Source organism: Hipposideros armiger, unplaced genomic scaffold, assembly GCF_001890085.2.
Source record: "Hipposideros armiger isolate ML-2016 unplaced genomic scaffold, ASM189008v1 scaffold_30, whole genome shotgun sequence".
NCBI lineage: Eukaryota > Metazoa > Chordata > Mammalia > Chiroptera > Hipposideridae > Hipposideros > Hipposideros armiger.
The window spans coordinates 3733282-3755247 of record NW_017731380.1 but is presented as its reverse complement, the minus strand read 5'-3'; the positions used below and the strand labels follow the sequence as shown (position 1 = coordinate 3755247).

The following is a 21966-nucleotide window of genomic DNA, read 5'->3' as shown; positions in this document are numbered from 1 at the left end:
ATTTCAACATTTATATACCTAAAGAAGTGATCACCATGCTAAGTCCTGCAACCATCTGACACCATACCACTCTATCACAATATTATTGACTATATTCCCCTTGCTGTACGTTGCATCCCCTTACGTATTTGTTTTATATCTGGAAATTTGGACCTTATTCCCCTCTGCCTTCTTTCCTCCCTTTAAAAATTTGTCAATTACAGTTGGCATTCAATATTATTTTATATTAATTTCAAGTGTGCTGCATAGTGGTTAGACATTTATAAAAATTAAGAAGTGATCCCCCTGACCAGTCTAGTATCCACCTATCACTTTACATACTTATTACTATATTGTTGACTATATTCCCTATCCTTTACTTTACATCCTCATGACTATTTTATAACTGCTAATTGGTACTTCTTGATCCCTTAACCTTTTTCACCCTGCCCTACAACCCCCTCCCGTCTATGACCCCAATAAATCTAGTACCCATCTGATACCATACATAGCCATTACAATACTATTCGCCATACGCCTTATGCTATACCCTACATCCTCATGACTACTGTGTAGCAACCAATTTGTACTTGTTAATCTCTTACATTTTTTTCACCCACCTCCAATCTGGCAACCATCAAAATATTCTCTGTATGTATCCATTTTTTCTGTTTTGTTTCTTTATTTTGTTGTTTAAATTCCACATATGAGCAAAATTATATTGCATTTGTCTTTCTCTGACATACTCCACTCAGAACAATACCTTCTAGGTCCATCCATGCCACTGCAGATGGCAAGAACACATTTCCTTCCATGGCTGAGCAATATTCCACTGTATGTAACACCTCTTCTTTATCCATTCTTCCATTGACAGACACTCAGGCTGCCTCCACATGTTGGCTATTATAAACAAAGCTGCAATGAACATATGGATGCTTATGTCCCTTTGAAGTAGTGTTTTGAGTTTCTTTGGATAAATATCCAGAAGTGGGATTACTGGGTCCTTCTTTGTCTATTGTTATAGTCTTTCTTTAAAGTCCATTTTGTTTAGTATAAGTATTTCTACCCCAGCTTTTTGTTGTTTCCATTTTCATAAAATATCCTTTTCCATCCCTTTACTTTCAGTTTGTGTGTGTCTTTGGATCTGAAGAGAGTCTTTTGTAGGCAGCATATGTAAGGGTCTTGTTTTCTTTATCCATTGAGCCTCAGGCTGATTGGTTGTGAGGACTGGCCATGGCTACAGTGAAGGAGCTGAGGTGTAGGGGCTGACCCTACAGAGCAGGATTTGCTCTATCAGGGCTCTGGTGCCGCCCAGTTTGACTTTCAGGTATGTCATCCTTGAAGGTGTCCAGGTGATGCTTCGGCTTGATCTGAAGCTGTGCACTGAGGCCTCCTGGGAGGGGCCCCACTGTAGGCCAAGTTCAGGCCTGAGAGAGGCCAAGCCATGAACCAAGGCTGGCTGTCTCTAGTACTGGGATTCGGGGTGCTCAATCAGAGGTATGGTCATGCCAAAGCCAGATGTCGCTTATTTGGGTTTTGTGAACCTTTAGGAAGTTTTAGGTAAGCCTGCAGCATGAACCAAGACAGGCCCTTTGTATGGAAAAGCCACTGAAAGCAGCTTGGGTGGGTCTGCAAGTTGGGTGGTGCGGGGTCTCAGAGAATCACCAGGGTAGGGTGAATGGTGTTAGCTAGATTGATGGAAGCTCAGATATGGCAGCTGCCTGAATCTGCATGCTGGGAGTGGGGAGAATGCAACAAAGAAACAATGGCTTTTGCCAGCTACTTCATCCAGGAGAAAGCTGCATCTCCAGCCCTCACCCTGAAGTCAGATAAATCAGTTCCTCCCTGTATGTTTCTGGATCTTTTTGAGCTGTTGCCCCAGTGCTGGAGCTCAGGAGCAAGTGAGTCAGTCAGTGAGTAAGTCTGTGCATGGACCCTTTAAGAGGAGTGCTTAAGACTCCAGCTGTCCTCTTGTCATTCAGCCACCATCTTCATTGGTTTTCACATACCAAAGTTGTGGGTACTTCTCTCTGTGTCATTGGAACCCTGGGCTGGAGAGTCTGGTGTGGAGTTGGCACCCCTCACTCCTCCAGGGGAGACCTCCACAGCCGAGATAACCCTCCAATTTTTAGTGGTCACACATGGGTGTGGGACCAGACCGTTCCGCATCTCTGCCCTTCTTACCAGTCTTGAGGTAACTTCTTTTGTTTGTCCTTAGTTGTAGGACTTCAGTTCAGCTACACTTTAGGCAATTCTCAATGATATTTGTTCTGTAGTTTAGTTGTAAGTTTGATGCGAACATGAAAGGAGGCGAGTACAGAATTTATCTATTCTTCCATTTTGACAGGAAATCCCTTCATCTTTCAATTGTACAGAAAAATCTATATAAAATAGCTTAGCTATATAAAATAACTCGGTTGGCTTTTACTTTCTGAACGTCTTGTTTAATTTAACTGCCTTGCTAGTGATTATAACAGAATGAACTAAATTACACAGATATAGAAAAATAATCTGCTCACTTATCTACTTTCTGAATTTGAAAAAATGACTAATTTTAAATTAAAAAACTTTAAATTTATTGGGATGACAATGGTTATTAAAATTACATAGGTTTTAAGTGTACAGTTCTATAATATTAATACATCATCTATATATCACATTGTATGCTTACCACCCAGAGTCAATTCTTCCATGACCATATATTTGACCCCCTTTACCCTCTTCTACCATCCCCCCTCTCCCCTTACCCTCTGGTAACCATTGAACTGTTGTCTGTGTCTATGAGTTTTTGTTCCTTTATTTGTCTTGTTCCTTTTTTGTTTTCAGTTTTATATCTAACATATGAGTGAAGTCATATAGTTCTCAAGTTTTTCTGAATTATTTTGCTTAGTATAATAATCTCAAGATCCATCCATGTTGTCACAAATGGCAGTATTTCATCTTTTCTTATGGCAGAGTAGTATTCTATTGTGTATATATATATCACATCTTTAGCCAATCATCAAAGGACACTTTGGTTGTTTCCATGTCTTGGCCACCATAAACAATGCTGCAATGAATATATATATATATATATATATATATATATATATATATATATATATATATATATATATATAAAATCTTTACAGATAAATGGTTTCAGGCTTTTTGGGTAGATACCCAGGAGATTGGTGGGTCATACAGTAATTCTATTCTTAATTTTTTGAAGAAACTTCACACTGCCTCCACAGTAGTTGCACCAATGTACATTCCCACCAACAGTGTATGAGGGTTCCTTTTTCGCTACAGCCTCTCCCACACTTGTTATTATTTGTCTTGTTGACGACAGCCATTCCAACAGGTGTGAGGTGACATCTCATTATGGTTTTGATTTGCATTTCCCTAACAGCTAGTGAAGTTGAACATTTTTTCATATATCTGTTGGCCATTTATATGTCTTCTAGGGGAAAGCTTCTGTTCATGTCCTCTGCCCATTTTTTTATTGGGTTGTTTGTCTTTTTTGCTGTTGAGTTGTATGAGTTCCTTATATATTTTACATATTAGCCTCTTATCGGAGGCACTGTTTGCAAATATCTTCTCCCATTCTGTTGGCTGTATCTTTATTTTGTTGATGGTCTCTGCTGTGCAGAAACTTTTTAGTTTGATATAGTCCCATTCATTTATTTTAGCTTTTACTTCCCTTGCTTTTGAGGTCAAATTCATTAAATCCTCTTTGAACCTGAGGTCCATAAGTTTAGCACTTATGCTTTCTTCTATACAGCTTATTGTAGAAAAATTTAAATAATACTTTAAAATTACCCTAAACTTTTGCAATTTTTAAAATATCTTTAGACAAAAGATCTTTGGCAGATTTCTGCAATTTCTATTCTTTTTGTCCATCCAAATTTTCTAATTTAAATTATTTTGTAATTTTCATCTTTAAAACAACACACTAAGGTTTTATGGTTTCCAGGTCCATTGAGCACTTCTAAAACTTCAGGGAATTTTATCCTGCAGAAGTGTGAGATATTTACCTCTCCATCCCCAGCCACCCCCACCCGCTAATATTGAAGTCCACTAATATAATTTTATCATGATTTCTCAGGATGTGAGACAAAACAGGTAATTCAATAAAAGAGGATGACAGGGCTGTAAGAATTCAACCAGACTTAGGCTGATTGTCTCTTTATTTTTTTGAATCATTCCAAACATCCAAAACTAACTCACAATTAACTTAGCTACCGGTTTTCTTTGTAGTGATGCTTAAACCACTTCCTTGGGGTCTGGTTCGATGACATCAAAATACATCTTGGGGAGGGGCAGCCTATGATGGCAAACAAGATACATAAGGAGAACAGGTACTTTAACAATAAGAATAACTCTATGAAACTAAACAAACTGGCTGAAAGCTGTTTTACGTTTTCTCAGAGTGAAGGTAATTACTGCCCCCTGAAGCTAGCTGGTGCAGTTATCAGCATCTGACCACTGGCTCAAGATTTGAAAATGGCCACAGTGAACGTAACCTAAAGAAACACTCTTGTATCTCCAAGTATAACATTGTCAGGGGACACCTAGTACTTCTCCACTAAGAAGTATGATTGCAGTAAGCCACTGGTGGATTCACATGGATAAAAGATAGCTCTGACACCATCTGCTTGTTTGACTATGCTAGGTCTGACCCTGCAGAAAATATAACTTGACTTCACTTTCAAATCAGACCCAACCAAACACCAAATCTAATCACCCTGGTTCCTAAAACACTTCCCACTACCCACCATCCCACCCCAGGCCCAATGTCCAAATACAAATCTATCTTTAAATTTCATCCTAGTTTATAGGGAACTCCCTGGCATTAGACTCGTTCTAATCAACAGACTCTGCTCCTTGGGTTTTGTTTGGGTGTGTGCATTGTCTTCCCACAGGATGTATTCTCACTTAGCAGTTTGCACCTCTAGGGTCCCCAGGCTCTGCCCGGTCTGGCTACACAGGTAGGAGCTGACAGCCAGAATTTAGTGGGCTTTTAGGAATATGGTCAAAATTTACAAAATTCAAGAATCAACGACAACAAAAGTGGCCCATAGGGTGAAACCAGAACTTGCACCAACATCCAAAGCCCCATTGTGCTAAGGAGTGACAGGAAAGTGAAAATATGGCAGCCTTCTAAAAGTGATGGCTCCTGAATTTCTTATAGGAAAGTTAAGGGATGGGAAGACTGAGTGAGTGCATAGCTGGCACACTGATTTTACTTATATAGTTTAAAGAGCAGTTTGTGTAGAGAGCTCTTTTTTTCCTTCTTCTTAGAATGTGTATCATTTGGAGGTGGAATGTGTATTTTTGTGATGATGGGAAAACTCTTAAACCATTTTTTGTCCCAACACTCATCCACCAATAGTTTTAAGAGGCCATATAATTCCAAATGGAAGTTTTGAGATAATATGATCAAGATAAAAGCCTGTTAAAAGTAAAATGCAAATGGCTCAACCATCCCATATTGGTTTTAAATAAGTATATTCATCATAAGAAGTGTAAGCAAATGGTACTTGTCGCAGACAGTGTCCCTACTCCTGCTCCTGTCCACCAGAATCCTGATTTTATTCAAGATCTACCTTCCTCCAGAGGTCCTCCACTTGAGGGAAGGTGAGCCCCATCGCCAGCCCTGGGAATGAATCTTGATCAATCTTAATCCATTCACAAACATCCATTCAGAAGCTTCCCATTCCTCTGGCTAGTGTTTGGTATAAGCACAGACAAAAGACCCAAATCTGGCCAGTGAAATATATGAAGTCTTCTGGGGACAAGATTTTCTAGCTATTAAGACAAGTCACAAGGAAGAAAAGGTCTCTTTCTGCTTCTGAGTGTTGTGGTGTGGAAATACTGCAGTTGTATGGCAGGAAGTCATCTAATCTGCATGAAGACACAGCAAGAGAATGCAGAAAACCAGGTCTCACTGTACTTAGATTTCTCTACCTCTACACTTTTTGTGAAATAAGATTTAAAAATCACCTATTAGGGCCGGCCGAGTGGCGCGTTGGTTAAGAGCTGGATTGGGACGCCACAGGGCCCTGGTTCGGATCCCACATATGCGGGCCAGTGAGACTGCCCTCTACAGCTAAGATGCTGAACAACAGCTCAACCTGGAGCTGGGCTGCCGTGAGTCGCCGGCGACAGCGTAGGCTGCAGCCCCTGTGGCAGTGGGTTGCCATGGACTACCATGTGTAGCCAGCAGCCAGCGTGAGCAGCCAGCAGCCACAGTGAGCGGCCGTCCAGGAGCCGGCGACTGATCTGCCTCGCCCAGGAAGAGCGCAATGATGATGCCAACTTGGGCCAGTGAAGCAACGTCCTCCACAACTAGACTGAAGAACAAAAGGACAGCAACTTGTCTGTTCCCATTCCCCCAATTCCCCAGCGCTCTTCTCATCCCCCCAATTCCCCAATAAAAAAATCTTTTTAAAAAAATCACCTATTATTTGTTACTTTGACTTGGGTTGAGTATTCCCTTACTTACAGTCAAAGATATTCTATTTGATAGCTAACTGAAGGGAAGAAAAAAAAAATGTAGCATCCTACTGTTGCTTTGGAAGGAAAGCACTGTGAAGGGTGTAGAGGTTAAAGGGATGCTACCCAATGTGGCCAGAGACCACCATCTACAGAAACGTTCCACAGCTGATTGGAAACAGACAAGTGTGTAACACCAAAGGCTATGTTTATGACAAACAAACAAACAAAAACACCTAAACAAAACCACCTCAAGCTCAAACAGAATCAATAAAGACATGATCATCTTCAAACACATTATTTGCACTAATTTTTAAAAAAATCTTCTATTGAACTAAAATCTACTTCCATGTTACCATTTTATTCATCACTTTTGGGGAGCAAGTACATTTTTAAGTGCAATAAAGTAGAAGTGAATAAAGTTACTTTATATAGACATTATGACTCAACTGTCCAGGTTCAGGAGCAAGAATAATAAAACTGGTCTACTTCTTTGGGATGGAATGTGGAAAATAATTAACCATCATGAGGGCTTCTGAAATTTTAATTGCCACATAAAAATGCTATAGTATCACCTCAAACTAAGTACCAGTAATCATACAGAAATTATAAGAATGAATTAGAAGAGTAATGATTCTCATTCTCAGTTTGTTTTTTTAGACATCAACAGTGCTCAACTTTATTTTCTTTTACAGGCACTAACATGGAAAATAAACATAAACCTGTGAGTGTGGTGATTATAATTTCTTACATTACCGGTTCTCCATTGTCTTAGTTCTAATGGCAGGGTTTCCTCAAAGGACTATATTTACCCACAGTTGGACTTCAATGTATAAGAGTAGAAAAAACTTGTTATGAACAATTGATTTGAAATACAAAATAGGTGTTATAATTCCTCTCAGGCCAAAATTTGGCAATCCTGTCAATAGAAATTTTAATCTTATCTTTGCTTATAACTACACATATTTTATTATTTTAATAACAAATTCTATTTGTATTATCCAGGTTAAAAAATAACATGTCAATTGTCTTGGACAAAAATCTGTCAAGCTGCTATGATTCTATTTTCTCCAATTTGATTTACTCGAGGTTGATTTGATTTCACAGCCAGCAAAGAACAGAATCCTCTCGTAAATGACTCTCACTTCTTCATCCTGTAAAATCCAGACTTTTCAGTCTCCTGAAGTATTAAAAATGTAGCCTCATGCAACATTACACTGTGCAGTTCCTGCCTGAAACAATTATACCAAGAAGGCAGGTGGGGGCTGGAGTGATATTCACAATAAAGACTATTGACCTAGAAATTTATAGCCACTATTCTTTTTATTAAATTTTTTTTTACTTTTAACTTTTTAATTTTTAATTTTTTTCTATTATGAGTTCTAGGTGTACAAAACAATGAAATAGTTATACTTTTTCAGCCATCACAAAGTGACTACCCCTCTCCCCCATTCAACTGCCCCCCATATCATACATATCTATTATAATTCCATTGACTCCACTCCCCACACTGTACTCCACATCCTGTGACTATATATATATATATATATAAAATTATATATATATATTTATATATATATAAAATTATAGTTGACATACTATATTATTCAATGGCAGTATAGCCACTATTCTTAGATATACTTTTCACAAATACATTTAAACAAACATAACATACAGGTAATATACAGAATGAATTATTAATTAAGCAAAGACAAACTCTAAGACTAGCTTTGGGGGTATCCTGTAGAAATTGGACCTATTTTTTCCCTTGATAAAATGCATTCCACCATAGCCAAGATAATTTAAAATATACTTTATTCCCACAACAAACCCAAAGTAGGCTAAACAATCACTAAATGTGGCTTTTAGTTCAAGAATCATAAACTAATTAAGTATTTCCAATGATGTATTTATTTTAAGAGAAAGCTACTAAGTACACATGACAAAAAATAAGATCATAATCTACAACTATTACCTCCCCCTAACATATAAATTCCAAGTCAGGTTGGACAATCCCTGTTGGAATATGCCAAGAGAAAAAGGGAGTTGCAGCGACCCAGAATGTTGCGAGAGTGGGCCATGTAACCAATGTGACTAAGTGAACACATTAGTGTCCAAGTAATTAATTATGCTCCTGTTTCTGAGCATTTCTCCCCTTATTAACGACTATTGACATACGACCAGCCCAGACCAGCAATGTAGAGCCTGAGACAGGGACATGACCTGTGTCTCTTCATGAAAGTATAATTTGTTTCTACTTTCCTAGAAAGCAATATGGCAACATTCTCAAAAGCCTTAGGATTTTTCATGTCTTTTCACTCATTAGTTCCATTTCTAGGAGTTCTTCTTAAGGGACTAATCATGGGATTACTCAAAATATAGTGACAAAGTTGTTTTTTCCACGTTATAAAGGAAATATCAAACTATGTTATAAATAATTGTGCAAAAGCAGGAAATGGGTTGATTTTTTATGGCACAACCATATATTATAATACCATGCATGTAATAAAAAACATGTTGTAAAAGAATATTTAATATGGTTACCTAAAACATAGAAGTAAGCATTGATTGAAAAATGAATAATATTGGATCTGATTCGTTAACAGGAAAAAAAAATGGATAAGTGCAGAGTACTTTTTCATTTTTATAAACAACATACATATAGCTGAATAATACAACATGTTACCAGAGGAGGTCTCTGGGTGTTGGGAACCTAGATTAACTTCAGTTTCTCCTCTTTGCTTGCCTCGCCTTTTAATTTTTTTCCCTAATAAACATAATTATTTCTGTATTTCTGTACACAGAGGGTGCCAAAAAAATGTATACACATCTTGAAAAGGGAAAAAGCTATATTAAAATTACACTAATGGTAACCACTTTGAGCACCTCTTGTAAGTGCAGAAGTCAAACATGATTTGTATACATTGTTTGTTATCAGTATATATTGAGTATTACAATTTTAATAGTTTTTTCCTTTATTAAAATGTGTATACATTTTTTGGCATATATATATATGCCACTAAATAGCTATCTTGAAAGTTACTAGAAAGTAAGGTAAATTGAAACAATTTAACTAAAAAAATATGAAACTATGGGCCTTGGCAATATACACTCAGAGGGACAAAGCTGTTAAAATCCTGAGGACTTTAAATAGCATTCATTTTCAGATCTCACAAAATAATAAAATAATGATGCATCAACATTAAAAATTTAATATGACTATCAAACAATAAAGTAGAAATTACTTGTCCTCACTCTATAGCTTTTTCCACATATTGGCTTCAGATCTGACAGCCAAATGGAGCACCATTCAATTATGTCTCATCTATATGATTAATTTATCCAAATGTTACGAAATTAAAGCCACAGTCTCACCTGAGTCTAAAACAAGCAATTAAATTTGTCTTCGTGTTACTAATGAAATACAACCCTAATAAAATCTAGCTTCACAAATATATTGAATAAAGAAATAGCCTCAATTGTAGTAAAAAATGTTTTAATAATATGTTTCAGTAAAAGTCAACATCTTTTAAAGCTATGCTGTCCAACAAAGTAGCCACTAGCCACTAGCCACCAGTTTAGCACTTGAAATGTAGCTGGTCCCAAATGAGATGTGCTGTAAGTGTAAAATGTAGACCAGACTTCAAAGACTTTGTATAAAAAAAAGAATGTAATACATTTCATTTATAACTTTAAAATATTGATTATATGTTGAAATTATAATATTTTGGAACTAATGAGTTAAAATATATAATTTAAAAATAAATTGAATCTTTAAAAATATTTTAATATGGCTACTTAAAAGTTAAAATATATATGTGGCTCACATCTATGGCTTACATAATACTTCTATTAAACAGCACTGATCTAGTAATCAACCTTATTTACCAAAATCCTGGTAAGATACATGTAAATGCTCAAAGTAGTTTGATGTGAGAAAAAAAGCTTTCTATTCAGATGAGCAGAAGAAACTCACTCCTGCTCAACTATGTACTACCTCAGAAACTGGGGACATCTATTCACCTCCGTGTCTGCACCATATACTCCGCATCCCCACCTGTGACTGTAGCAGATGAACCTTCTGTGCTTAGTCCCCCACTTGTGTACTAAATCTCATCACTGGATTATTCTCATCAGCATCAAACATAATGATGTTTCTCCCATTTTAAGCAAAACAAAAGACAAAACAACAACAATAAAGTCTGGCCCTCCTTTCTTGCTCTCCTTTGCTAAAGATCTTCTCACAAGAGTTGTCTGTTCTCATTGTCTTCAGTGTGTTCCATCCACTCACTCAAATCTAACCCAATCAGGTATTTGTTCCCACTTCTTCAATGGTCACCAAAAGCCTCCATCTACAGCCACGGTCAATTACCAGTCCTACTTTGTTTGACTTAGCCACATGTACTCAGTGGATGCCCCTTCCTCAGCTCACACAGCTCACCACTTTCCTTTCTCTTGCTTTCCAGGGCAGCACACTCTTGGTTTTCTTCCAATCTCACAGATCTTTTCTCAGGGTCCTTTGTTGGTTACCCCTCTTCCCACTGACCCAGTAATGCTGGCAGACCCGAGGGATCAGTTTTTGATCTTCGACTTTGTCTTTTCACTCACTAATTTTGGTGGTCACATCCAATAGCACGCTGATGATTCACAAACATGTCTCCAGCTCAGGTCTCTCTCTCCTAAACTGCAAACTCACATAACTGACACTCTTCTCAAAATTTGTACTCAGGTATATGATAGCACCTCAAACTCAGCGCATTGCAACTTGAGAGCCAGATCTTCCCCACAGACAAAACTTGCTTCACTTAGTCTTTCCCGTCTCAGTTGATGGCAACTCTATCCTTCCCGTTGCTCAACCCAAAAACTTTGAACTATTATTCTGTTGCTCTCTTTTTTTTCACATACCTTATGAAATCTGTCAGCAGATGCTATTGACTCTGATTTTAAATATGTCCAAAAGCTATTTCATACCACCTCTACTTCCTGATCTAGGCCACCATTATCTCCCATCTAGATTACTTTTAATAAAGTGTTCAATTTTTTCCCCCATCGCTACCTCCATCTTAAACATAACTGTCAAAGTGACCTTGCTAAAGCATAAGTTAGGTCTTGTTACTTTGCTGCTTCTCTCACACTTCTGCTTCCAACAGCTTCCCATATCTGAAAGTTTTTACAATGGCTACAGCACTCTAAGTATTCCACTGTTCACCCTGCTTTTTTTTTTTTTTTTCAGCCTACGCCGTCGCCAGCGACTCACGGCAGCCCAGCTCCAGGTTGAGCTGTTGTTCAGCATCTTAGCTGTGGAGGGCAGTGTCACTGGCCCTCATACGTGGGATCCGAGCCGGAGCCCTCTGGTGTCCCAAGCCAGTTCTTAACCATTGCGCCACTTGGCCGGCCCCTCACCCTGCTTCTTTGATCACATCTTCTACTATACTCCCCATCTATCACGGTGTTCCTGCCATAAGAGCCTTTTGCCAGCCACATGCCCACCTCAGTAAATGCTGGCTAAAACACTTACGCCCCACATATCCGCATGATTGGCTCTCTAACCCCCATCATGACTTTGCTTCAATGTCACTTTCTCAACCAGGCCTACCCTCAAACTTCCATTCAAAACTGCAATCTGTCCCCCATCTCCACAACCTCAGCAATTTGTCTTTTACTCTAATCTCTATTATTTCATAGCACTTTTCGCCTTCTAATACACTACAGTGTATCATTTACTTAAGTGTTATGTTTATAGTTTGTTGTCTCTTACTTGCTTCATGACTAGAGGACTTTTTATCTATTTTATGCCAGTAGTTCCTCAGTAAACACTTGTTGAAAATATAAATGATAAACTCTTTCTTTGTCTCCTTTATCCTTTTTCTTTTGGCTGTTTATCAATCAATTTGCAAAGTGTCTTTATACATTAGATATTTTAATGTTTTGTGACTGATATGTTTCCAATGTTTTCCCATTTGTCATTTAATTTTTACCCTTGTTATTTTCCTTTAAAATAATTCTATGTTTGTAGAATAGATAATATGGTTCACATGCTTCAAAATCCAAAAGGAATAATAAAAAAAGGGTATGCAATAAAAATTCTCTCTCGCACACACCTCCCCCCAGCCCTGCAGGCATCTAGCTCCCCTCCCCAGAGGCAATGAATGTTACCAATTTCTGCATATTTTTTCAGAAATATAAAAGCAAATATATTGTGTGTGTGTGTGTGTGTGCGTGTGTTTATATGTGTGTGAGTATACATTTAATTTTCCCTGTTTTACACAACGTGTACTGTACATTATTCTGTTTGCTTAACCCAATACCACACCTTAAACTCTTACCCTTGGAGGTTATGCCATGTCAGTAAATGTAAGTATTCACATTCTGTTTTTTCAGTCCGGAAAGTAATACATTCTATGGTTGTACAATTATCTATAAAACTAGTCCTTATTGATATTGAGATTCTTTCCTCAATCTTTAGTTACTGCAATAAATAACTAAAATTAAACCACTATATACAAGAATATTTCTATGATATACTATTGAGATATGAAAACCATTGGGACAAAGGGTATATGTTTTGTGATATGGCAAGTCCTACCAAACTACTCTCTGTAGAAAAGTTACACCAATTTAGATTCCCTTTGGCAAAATATGAAATACCTGTTTTCCCACACCCTCACACATGGGTTAGGTTTAGTTGCTGATGACAGACGCCACTCAAATTCTTTAAGTATAAAGGAATGTATGACCAGATATTTTATGACTTACAATATAACTGGAAGGGCTAGAGGAGCAATTTCCAGCTCCTAGAAAGTCACAATGCCTTTGTTGTGGTTAGGAAAGGTCCCGCCCCACTTCAGGAAGCTACAACTGCTGAGAATGATCCGCAGGAGCAAAATGAATGTCACTCCCTGCCTCAGTTCCCTTTAACTTAATTTTGAATCCAAATCTTACGCAAGTATTTATGATTGTCAAAACCTAAATCACATCCATTGACCTATCTATTTATGACAACATGATATAATTTATAAAATGTTTAATATATGATAGCAATGTTTCTCATTATAGATTCCTCCCACCCCCAGAATTTTTCTAACAATTTTTGCTTATTTCGTTTTTTAATGGAAAACTAAAATTCAGATTAATTTTTAAAATCTTATGAATAATTTTTTTGGAATCACATTAAATTTATAAGCTGAGGGGGAAAATATCTATAATTGTTTAATCTTCTGTTCTAAAAATAAGGTATGGCTTATTCAAGTCTTATGTCTTTAAGTAACATTTAAAGTTTTCTTCTTGGGCCGGCCGAGTGGTGCAATGGTTAAGAGCTGGCTTGGGATGCCAGCTCTGAGCAGCAAGACCCCAGTTCAGATCCCACATGAGGGCCAGTGACACTGCCCTCTACAGCTAAGATGGTGACCAGCAGCTCAACCTGGAGCTGGGATGCCGTGAGTCACTGGCAATGGCATAGGCTGCAGCCCCTGCTGCAGTGTGCTGTAAGCTACTGTGAGTGGCCGGCAGCCAGCGTGAGTGGCTGGCAGCTGGTATGAGCTGCCAGGAGCCGCAGTGAATGGCTATCCAGAGGCCAGCGACCGATCTGCCTCACCCAGGAAGAGCACAATGATAATGCCAACATGAGCCAGTGAAGTGATGTTCTTCACAACTAGACTGAAGAACAAAAGGACAACAACTTGTCTGTTCCCCAGATTCCCCAGCACTGTTACCATCTCCCAATTCCCCAATAAAATCTTTAAAAAATAATAAATAAAAAACAATAAGTTTTCTTCTTGTAGTACAGATCATTTTTTGTTAAACGAGTTCCTAGATAGTCTATATTTATTGTTGCTATTGTAAACTATGTTTTTTCATTCATCATATCTCTTAGCTGGCCTCTGTCTATAAAACCAAGTTTGATTCTATTTATATTAATTTTATACCCAGTCATCTCACTAAATTATCTTATTACTTGTATAGATTTTTTTCTTGTGAATGCCTTGGATTTTCCAAATAAAAACTCATTATCTGCAAATGAGATAATTTTAGCTATTTCTTTCAGTGTTTTGTGACTCTAATATCTTTCTCTTGTCTAATTTTGTTTCCTAGAATACACAGAATAATATTAAATAATGGTGGTGACGGCAGATGCTTGTCACTCATGAAAGTGCTTCTATTGTTTTCCCTTTAAGTTTTGAAGGTTTATATATCTAATAATGGTAAAATGTATTCGTCATAATTTTAACATTTTTTAAAAACAGATGCTCAAATTTTTAGTGTCCATGAAGATAAGCCCCAGAGGATCTACTTAGATTCATTATTTTAATGTGCTGCTGGATCCTCACTGCAAATATTTTATTTAGGATTTTTGTATCAATACATGTGAGATAGGGTTATAATTTTCTTTTCTGTACAATATTTTTCAAGTTTTCTATCAATGTAATGCCTGCTTCATAAACATAACTTAAAAGTTTTTCTTCTTCTATGCCCTGGAACAGTTAAATAGCAATTAAATTTACTTTTTAAAAATATTTTACATTAATAAACTTTGTTATTTAGAGTAAGTAGTTTTAGGTGCACAACAAATTTGGGCAAAAGTACAAAAAATTCCCATATGTGTTTAGTCCCCACATTTGTACAACTTCCCCACTATCAACAACCTGCACCAGAGTGGTACATTTATTACAATCAATAAGCCTACAGTGGCACATCATTATCATCCAAAGTCCATAGTTTACATTAGGTGTATGTTCTATGGGTTTTGATAAATGCCTAATGGCATGTGTCTACCACTGTAGCATCATACAGATAGTTTCACTGCCCTAAAAATCTGTGCTCTGCCTATTTATACCTTCCTCACCCTAACCCTTGGCAACCAATGGTCTTTTTACTGCCTCCATAGTTATGTCTTTCCTAGAATGTCATAGAGTTGGAATCATATGGTATATAGCCTTTTCAGATTGGCTTTCTTCACTTAATAATATCCATTTAAGTTTCTTCCATGTCTTTTCATACTTTGATAGCTCATTGTGTGTGTGTGTGTGTGTGTGTGTGTGTGTGTGTGTGTGTGTGTTTTCAATAATATTCCATTGTCTGGAAGTACCAGTTTATCCACTCACCTACTGAAGGACATCTTGGTTGCTTCCCAGTTTGGGCAACAATTATTAGTAAACCTGCTATAAACATCTATGTGCAGGTTTTTGTGTGGACATAGTTTTCAACTACTTTGGGTAAATATCAAGGAGAGAGGCGACTGAGTTCTGAATATAATTTGTGTAGGTATGGCTTTCGGGAGGTATTTATCAAATCTGGTGTTTTCTGAGCCTCCTGGATCTATGGTTTGGTGTCTGACATTAACTGGGGGAAATTCTCAGTCTCTGTTGCTTTAACTATTTCCTGTATTCCTTCCTTTCCTTCCTCTTTTTTCTGGTAGTCCCAATATACACATTATGCCTTTTGTAGCTGCCCCAATCCAAACTTTCCCTTAGTTTTGAAATTTTTCCTTTATAATAAATTAAATTATTATAGATATTTTTGTTTTCTGTATGTCTATTTTATTCTACTTACCTGCTGTATATTCCACAAATATAGAAAACTTTCTAATTTATTTTGATATTATATATTTATATGTTGCTGTGCATGTTTCACCCCCACTTATTCTTAATTTTGAAGCTTTGGCTGACTTTACAAGCTTAATCTTCCTAAAAAATTTTGGAATTATTTTTTAACAATTCTTCACTTGTAATTTTATTGATACATTATTTCAGGATTTATGGATATTTTGAAATCAAATCAACTATTGTATAAAATAAGGGATGCTTTTAGTTACAAGCAACTAAAAACCCTACTCACACTGGTTTAATACATTAATGTGGACTAACTGCCCTTGAAAATCCAACAGTGAGATTGGCTTCCGATACAGTTCAAATAGGGTACCAGTTCAGTTTCCCCATGATTATCTGGGCTCTGTCCTCTCCCTGTTTTCCCTCATTCACAATTCCACTGCCAACAGAAACCTCAGCTATGTACTTTCTCAGTATATCCACAGAGAAGAAAAAGGACTACTTTTCATAAGTATCTAACGAAAGTTCTGAGCTTTGTCCTGATCGGGACCACCATGATCTAGTCACTGTGGTCTGGGGAAATGTAGTTACTAACTGGTGTACACTCCCACCAGGGACAACCTGGTGATGGAGTCATTCTAAGCCAAATCAGTGAGCTGCTACAAAACAAGGAGGATTAAAATAAATGTTGGGATTAACCATGGTGTCCACTTCCTTTAGCCTAATGAAAGCTTACAATTTGAAAATGTCCACCAGATATTTCAACCTTCTTATGTCATAGCGGTAGTACACATGTGTTTAAAATATGCACGCTCACTTGCGTTGGTGAGTACATATGTACATGTATACAATCTATATAAATTCTTACAAAGCCTAATAACTGGAACCAAAATGGAAAATAGCCATATCAAAAAAATGGCAGACACTGGCAGACTATTGGATCGTCAGGAAAGTCACGACGTATTTTTTTCTGTTTTTCAATGCAAAACTGCATCATGACTTTCCCGATGACCCAACAGAAGTCTAATTAATATAACCGTTCAACGTACAATTCACTGTGTTAGTCAGAACAGTACATTTGCAATCCTTAATGCCCACCACCAGATTGCTGATGCCTACCACCTCTGTATTTATTCAAAGCATCCCATTTACTCTTTCTCCTCAATGAAAACACTCCTGAAGCTTCATTCATTTTTTTTGTTGCTTCATCATTCACTGCCAGCATATTTATAAAATAGCCTCTTAGTTGACATTTGCATATAGTTTGGAAGGAAAAAAGGAAGACAGAGAGTCTCTTAGGAGACCAAAATGTGTCTGTTACGGAGCAAGACGTGACAATCGCCACAGAAATGTAAGAAAGCAACTTAGGTCAGGAAAGCCTCAGACTTCACCTACGATTTCTTACCTGTGTAGTAGAGCTCAGCGAGACGGCTATTTTCATGATGTTTCTGCCTTGTAAAAATCTTTAAAACCATTATTTCAGGGAAATTATCTTGATATTCAACAAATAGTCAATCTGAATATTTATTGATGGACTGTATTCTAATCACATAGTAACTATGAAAACAGTAAATCAGAATATAGGAACCTCCCACAAAAATATAAATCTAGTGGCAAAAATCTACATAATTCAAGTAGTTTTATCTTATTACCTGTTTATGTCTTCTAACTGCAGATCAAAATCTTGAAGTTTCTTTTGGTATTTCTCTGTTAAGTTACAGAACTCATTAAAAATTGAAGATTTCAAATCAGAGTACGGGCATTCCAAAGTTTCTAATTCCATGGGCAGTTTAGTAAGCAGGTTATTCCTTTCGTCTGAAGAATGATCCAGTATCTGAAAACAAATTACGTGATTGTTTTATTTAACATGAATGACAAATGTATAAACAAATGACTATCTGTATGACACTTACTTTCATACTCCAGTCTGAAACAGTATCTTCTAATTTCTGTTGCTCCAGGCTAAGTCTTTCAAAGACAGCTTTCAATTGTTTTTTCACGAAGTCAACCTATAGGACATTTAAAACAAGCAGTATGCAAATCATTGTGGTTCATCCAATATTTATATTTAAAGTTACAGGAATTATTCTCAAAAGCAAATAACTGATAAAAAATTAGATAAAAGAAAGTCCCCTGAGGACCTGTGGAAGAGGTTCAAGAGATGCTGTAGCCAGGCAGTGCTTATCAGAAGGGGCTTCTAGACATATAATCCAAAAATGGGCCTAGGAAGTACAGTGGGGTGTTAGCTTCTTTGCACCCACATTTTGTTTTTGTTTGTGATAAGGCAGAGAGCTTACCAGATTTTTTCAGTCATCGCTTCCTTCCCTTGAATCTTGCCTCAAATCCCCAGCTGGGCAAGGGATTTTTAATGTTTTTTAAAATTACTATTTATGAAAGCAACATAACAGCTCTACAGAATAACTGAGAAATGGAGTAAGTAAAATTACCTAGGGCAGGCCAAGTGGCTCAGATGGTTAAGAGCACGAGCTCTGAGCAACAGGGTCACCTGTTCGTTTCCCACATGGGCCAGTGAGCTGCGCCCGAGCTGAGCTGCCACTGAGTCACCAACAGATGGCAGGATGGTTCAGCTGATGAGAGCACGTGCTCCTAACAACAAGGTTGCCAGTTCGACTCCCACATGGGATGGTGGGCTACGACTACCCACAACTGAGATTGAACACGGCACCTTGAGCTGAGTGGCACGACCTGCCTATGGGTGGCCAGTTGATGACTGGACTTGGAGCTGAGCTAGCTGCACCCTCCACAACTAAAATTGAAGGACAACAACTTGGTTGTTCCCCTTCCCCAATTCCCCAATAAAATCTTAAAAAAAAAAAGAAAAGAAAAAAGTAAAGGTAATATACTAACCTCTTCCAGTACTTTTGCTGAGTTAAACCCAGTATGTGAATGTGAATGCTGTATAATGTGATGCTGTCTGTATTTTAGATCTGCTCTCAATTGCTGAATTGGATTTATCACATTTTTAAGATAGGTGCACCATTGTTCTGATAACTCTTGTTCTATGGGAAAACAAAATTAAATCAAGGTAACACATTATTTTAAGTTTCTTCAAGAACAGGTTTTTATAGTGTAAATTTATTGTTTGATTCCTTTAGAAAAAAAATAACAGTTAATATTAAAAGAACATGGAGGGGCCCACTTTCATCTTTAAAACAAAAATCCCCTTTAAATACAGGATCAAAAAAATCTCACCAAAATTTGTAAGGTCCGAAAGACATTCATTTCCAATGTTCTCTTCATTGAGAAAAGATTTTATCTCAGATTCCATTTTACATCTGAAACAGACATTATCTCAATCACTTAATAATTTTTATAATCATAAACATATACAGGTTGAAAAAAATAACTAGTTATAGAAATTTTATCTCATGTTGGTTTTATTCACCTGCTTATTCATTCAGACCATATACTAAATCCCTAACATGGATTGGGTATTTGCCAAACACGATTAACAAACATTTGGTCCTGTCGAAAATGTCCACTGAGACATTTGGCTCACACCAAAATGTCCTTGAAATTTGGTCCTGTCCAAAATGTCTATGAGCATATTTGGTCCATGCCAAATGGTCCTTGATATTTGGTCCTGTCAAAAATATCCATGCTTAGAAAATGTCCCTGGGTTCAGATCGCCCATAACATTTATTTCTACATTTGGTTACAGGATTATTACATAAAAATATGTTTTATTGCTCTGCTAATTGTGTTGTGGCTATATTGCCAATAATAACCCTTTTTGCCTTGGTAGCCTACTTGGTAATGGCAAATGGGGTTGGGTTAGAGGGGTCTAGGTTAGAATCTTGCAGAAGAGCAGGGTTTATATTAACTATGCACATTTTGAAGAGGACCAAATATCAAGGATTTTTTGGCATGGACCAAATGGCTCTATGGATGTTTCGGACAAGAACGGAAGTCCTGCAAGGGCCAGACACTGAGACAGAAAGAAACATAAGTGAAGAATCCAAGAAGGAACAGCAGGAGCATAGGCAAGCACAGAACATATCCTAGCACTGCTTCATATGATCAGGCTGAGGGATACTAAGCTGACCTGGCCTGCTCAGCAGAGCAGGAAGTGTTTCAGGAAGATTCCCAAGGCAGCAAGATGGAGGATGGGCTGGTAAAAAGGGTAATCAATAAAAGTGGAAAATGAACGAGGGGATCAGGTAAATCTGGACCAACAAGGAGATTATTTTAAAAGATAAGAGAAGATGAGGTCCTAGGGGAATGGGAGTACAAGTATATTTGATTTATATATACTATGTAACTAATAAATCTTAATGACGTTTTACTATATTTAAATAGTCATTTTTAGAGTAAAACCATAACCAGGTCTAAATTGACATCCCAAAATATGGTAGTCTATCCCTTGCTTGTGGCAGATTTAAGAACATCATAGAAGAGTTTTGATTTATTATGATTATTAAAATACAATATTAAGTTGGCATAAAATTAAAAATAGTGACAATTATAATACTTTAATACAATGATTATTTTCATTTTTCTGTAAATTTCTAGCCCTTTTCTACATGCATGTATATTTTAAGTAGTAATTATGGCATATATACCATTTTATATTTGGTTTTTTAAAGAATATTTTTATATATTTCCAAATAATTTTCATAATTATCATTATTTTATATATGTGCCATCTTCTTCTAAGCCAATTCACTTACATGGGACAGGGATTTTGTTTGTATGTATAAAAGAGAGGTGATATTATAGATGACACTTCACTGCGTATTTTCCCAGTATGTACTTCTTGACAAAAGTACTTTTAAGATTACATTTGAAACTGTTAAATGGAAGATGGGTGCATAGTAGTGGAGCTATTTCATAATGAAGTTATTTCATAATGGATTTGCTTAAACAAAAACATAGCGCTTATAAAACCATCTAGCTCAGTTCTCTTTTATTTTCAGCACCAGAGAGCATATTAGAACATAAAAACCAGTAGAAGTGGCTTTGTGCATATTGGAGATCAACCTGCTACTTTGCATGTAATAATCTAATAAGCTCCATCCTGACTGTAAATCAACAACCTTGACCCATTAGAGAAGAAAGCCCATTTCTCTAATTATCCTGAGTATCTCACAAATCCAGAAACGTTTTTTAGGCCCTCAAGAACTTCACGAACCTGGGACTCACTTGTGAATGCAGGCTAACATTTCCCAAGTTGTGTTCTATAAAACAGTAATGTCAATGAGATGCTAGGTGGGAAGTGGGAAGTGGCGAACTAAACAAAATCTGACAAGTTTCTATGGGGCAGGATTACACAGAAACTTGATTATGCTAATGGACATTGAGGCTCTCCAAAAAGGGCAAAAAATATAAAGTATTTTCTTAAGGTATAAGACCATGAAACTGATTGTTCTCCATCGAGTATCTTGAACAACATTTTTGTTTTGTAGAATATAATTTAGGAGATATAGTTAAAAATTGTGAAGGACCTAAGAACATTAAAAGTGGTAACTCTGGAGCGAGACCCCTGCCCTGTTCCACAATGACATGCTAGACCACGTTAGAACTCTGCACTGCATGTAACCTCCTCCACATCTGAAGAGGGGACAAATATTGGCAACTTCCCCTGTCGAAATATGCCAATTTAAGTGCCTCCTAGTGTTATTTGGCCTTTCCTCTGGTACCACTGTATATTATGGTGGTGCAAAAAACTTTGAGTTTTTGTGTGACCATTTGCCTAGATGATATATTAACTTATTTCCTAGATATGACCAGTTACAACGCAACCACCTGAAGGTAAGCCAGCCTAGTGAAGGACGTTTTTGAGCTCTCCGGAATCTGCTCAGTACAGGTCCTGGTCCTGCAGGATGGTGCCAAAAGTCCAGGTGTAGAATCAGTCTCCTCAGAACATCAGAAATTACTCAGAGCTTCCTGAGATTTCTAGGGCAACCACTTAGTTACCCATTTTGACAGAACAAGTGAAACATGG

The 21966-nt window shown here is 37.1% G+C and overlaps 1 protein-coding gene across 3 annotated transcripts in view; it reads right to left on the bottom strand.

Moving 5' to 3' along the window:
* The window catches only part of CCDC148 (coiled-coil domain containing 148), a 217780-nt gene that overhangs the window by 148461 nt on the left and 47353 nt on the right, over positions 1–21966 (bottom strand). For 2 of the 3 annotated variants that reach the window (XM_019636887.1, XM_019636885.1), the window contains exons 5-8: positions 19215–19297; positions 18870–19021; positions 17915–18010; positions 17654–17835 (exon numbers count right to left, since the gene is read on the bottom strand). In XM_019636887.1, the coding sequence (XP_019492432.1) occupies positions 17654–17835; positions 17915–18010; positions 18870–19021; positions 19215–19297 (513 nt within the window). Of the gene's footprint in view, positions 1–4194; positions 4286–17653; positions 17836–17914; positions 18011–18869; positions 19022–19214; positions 19298–21966 lie in introns of those variants that run through there. The other variant, XM_019636886.1, reaches the window with a different exon arrangement.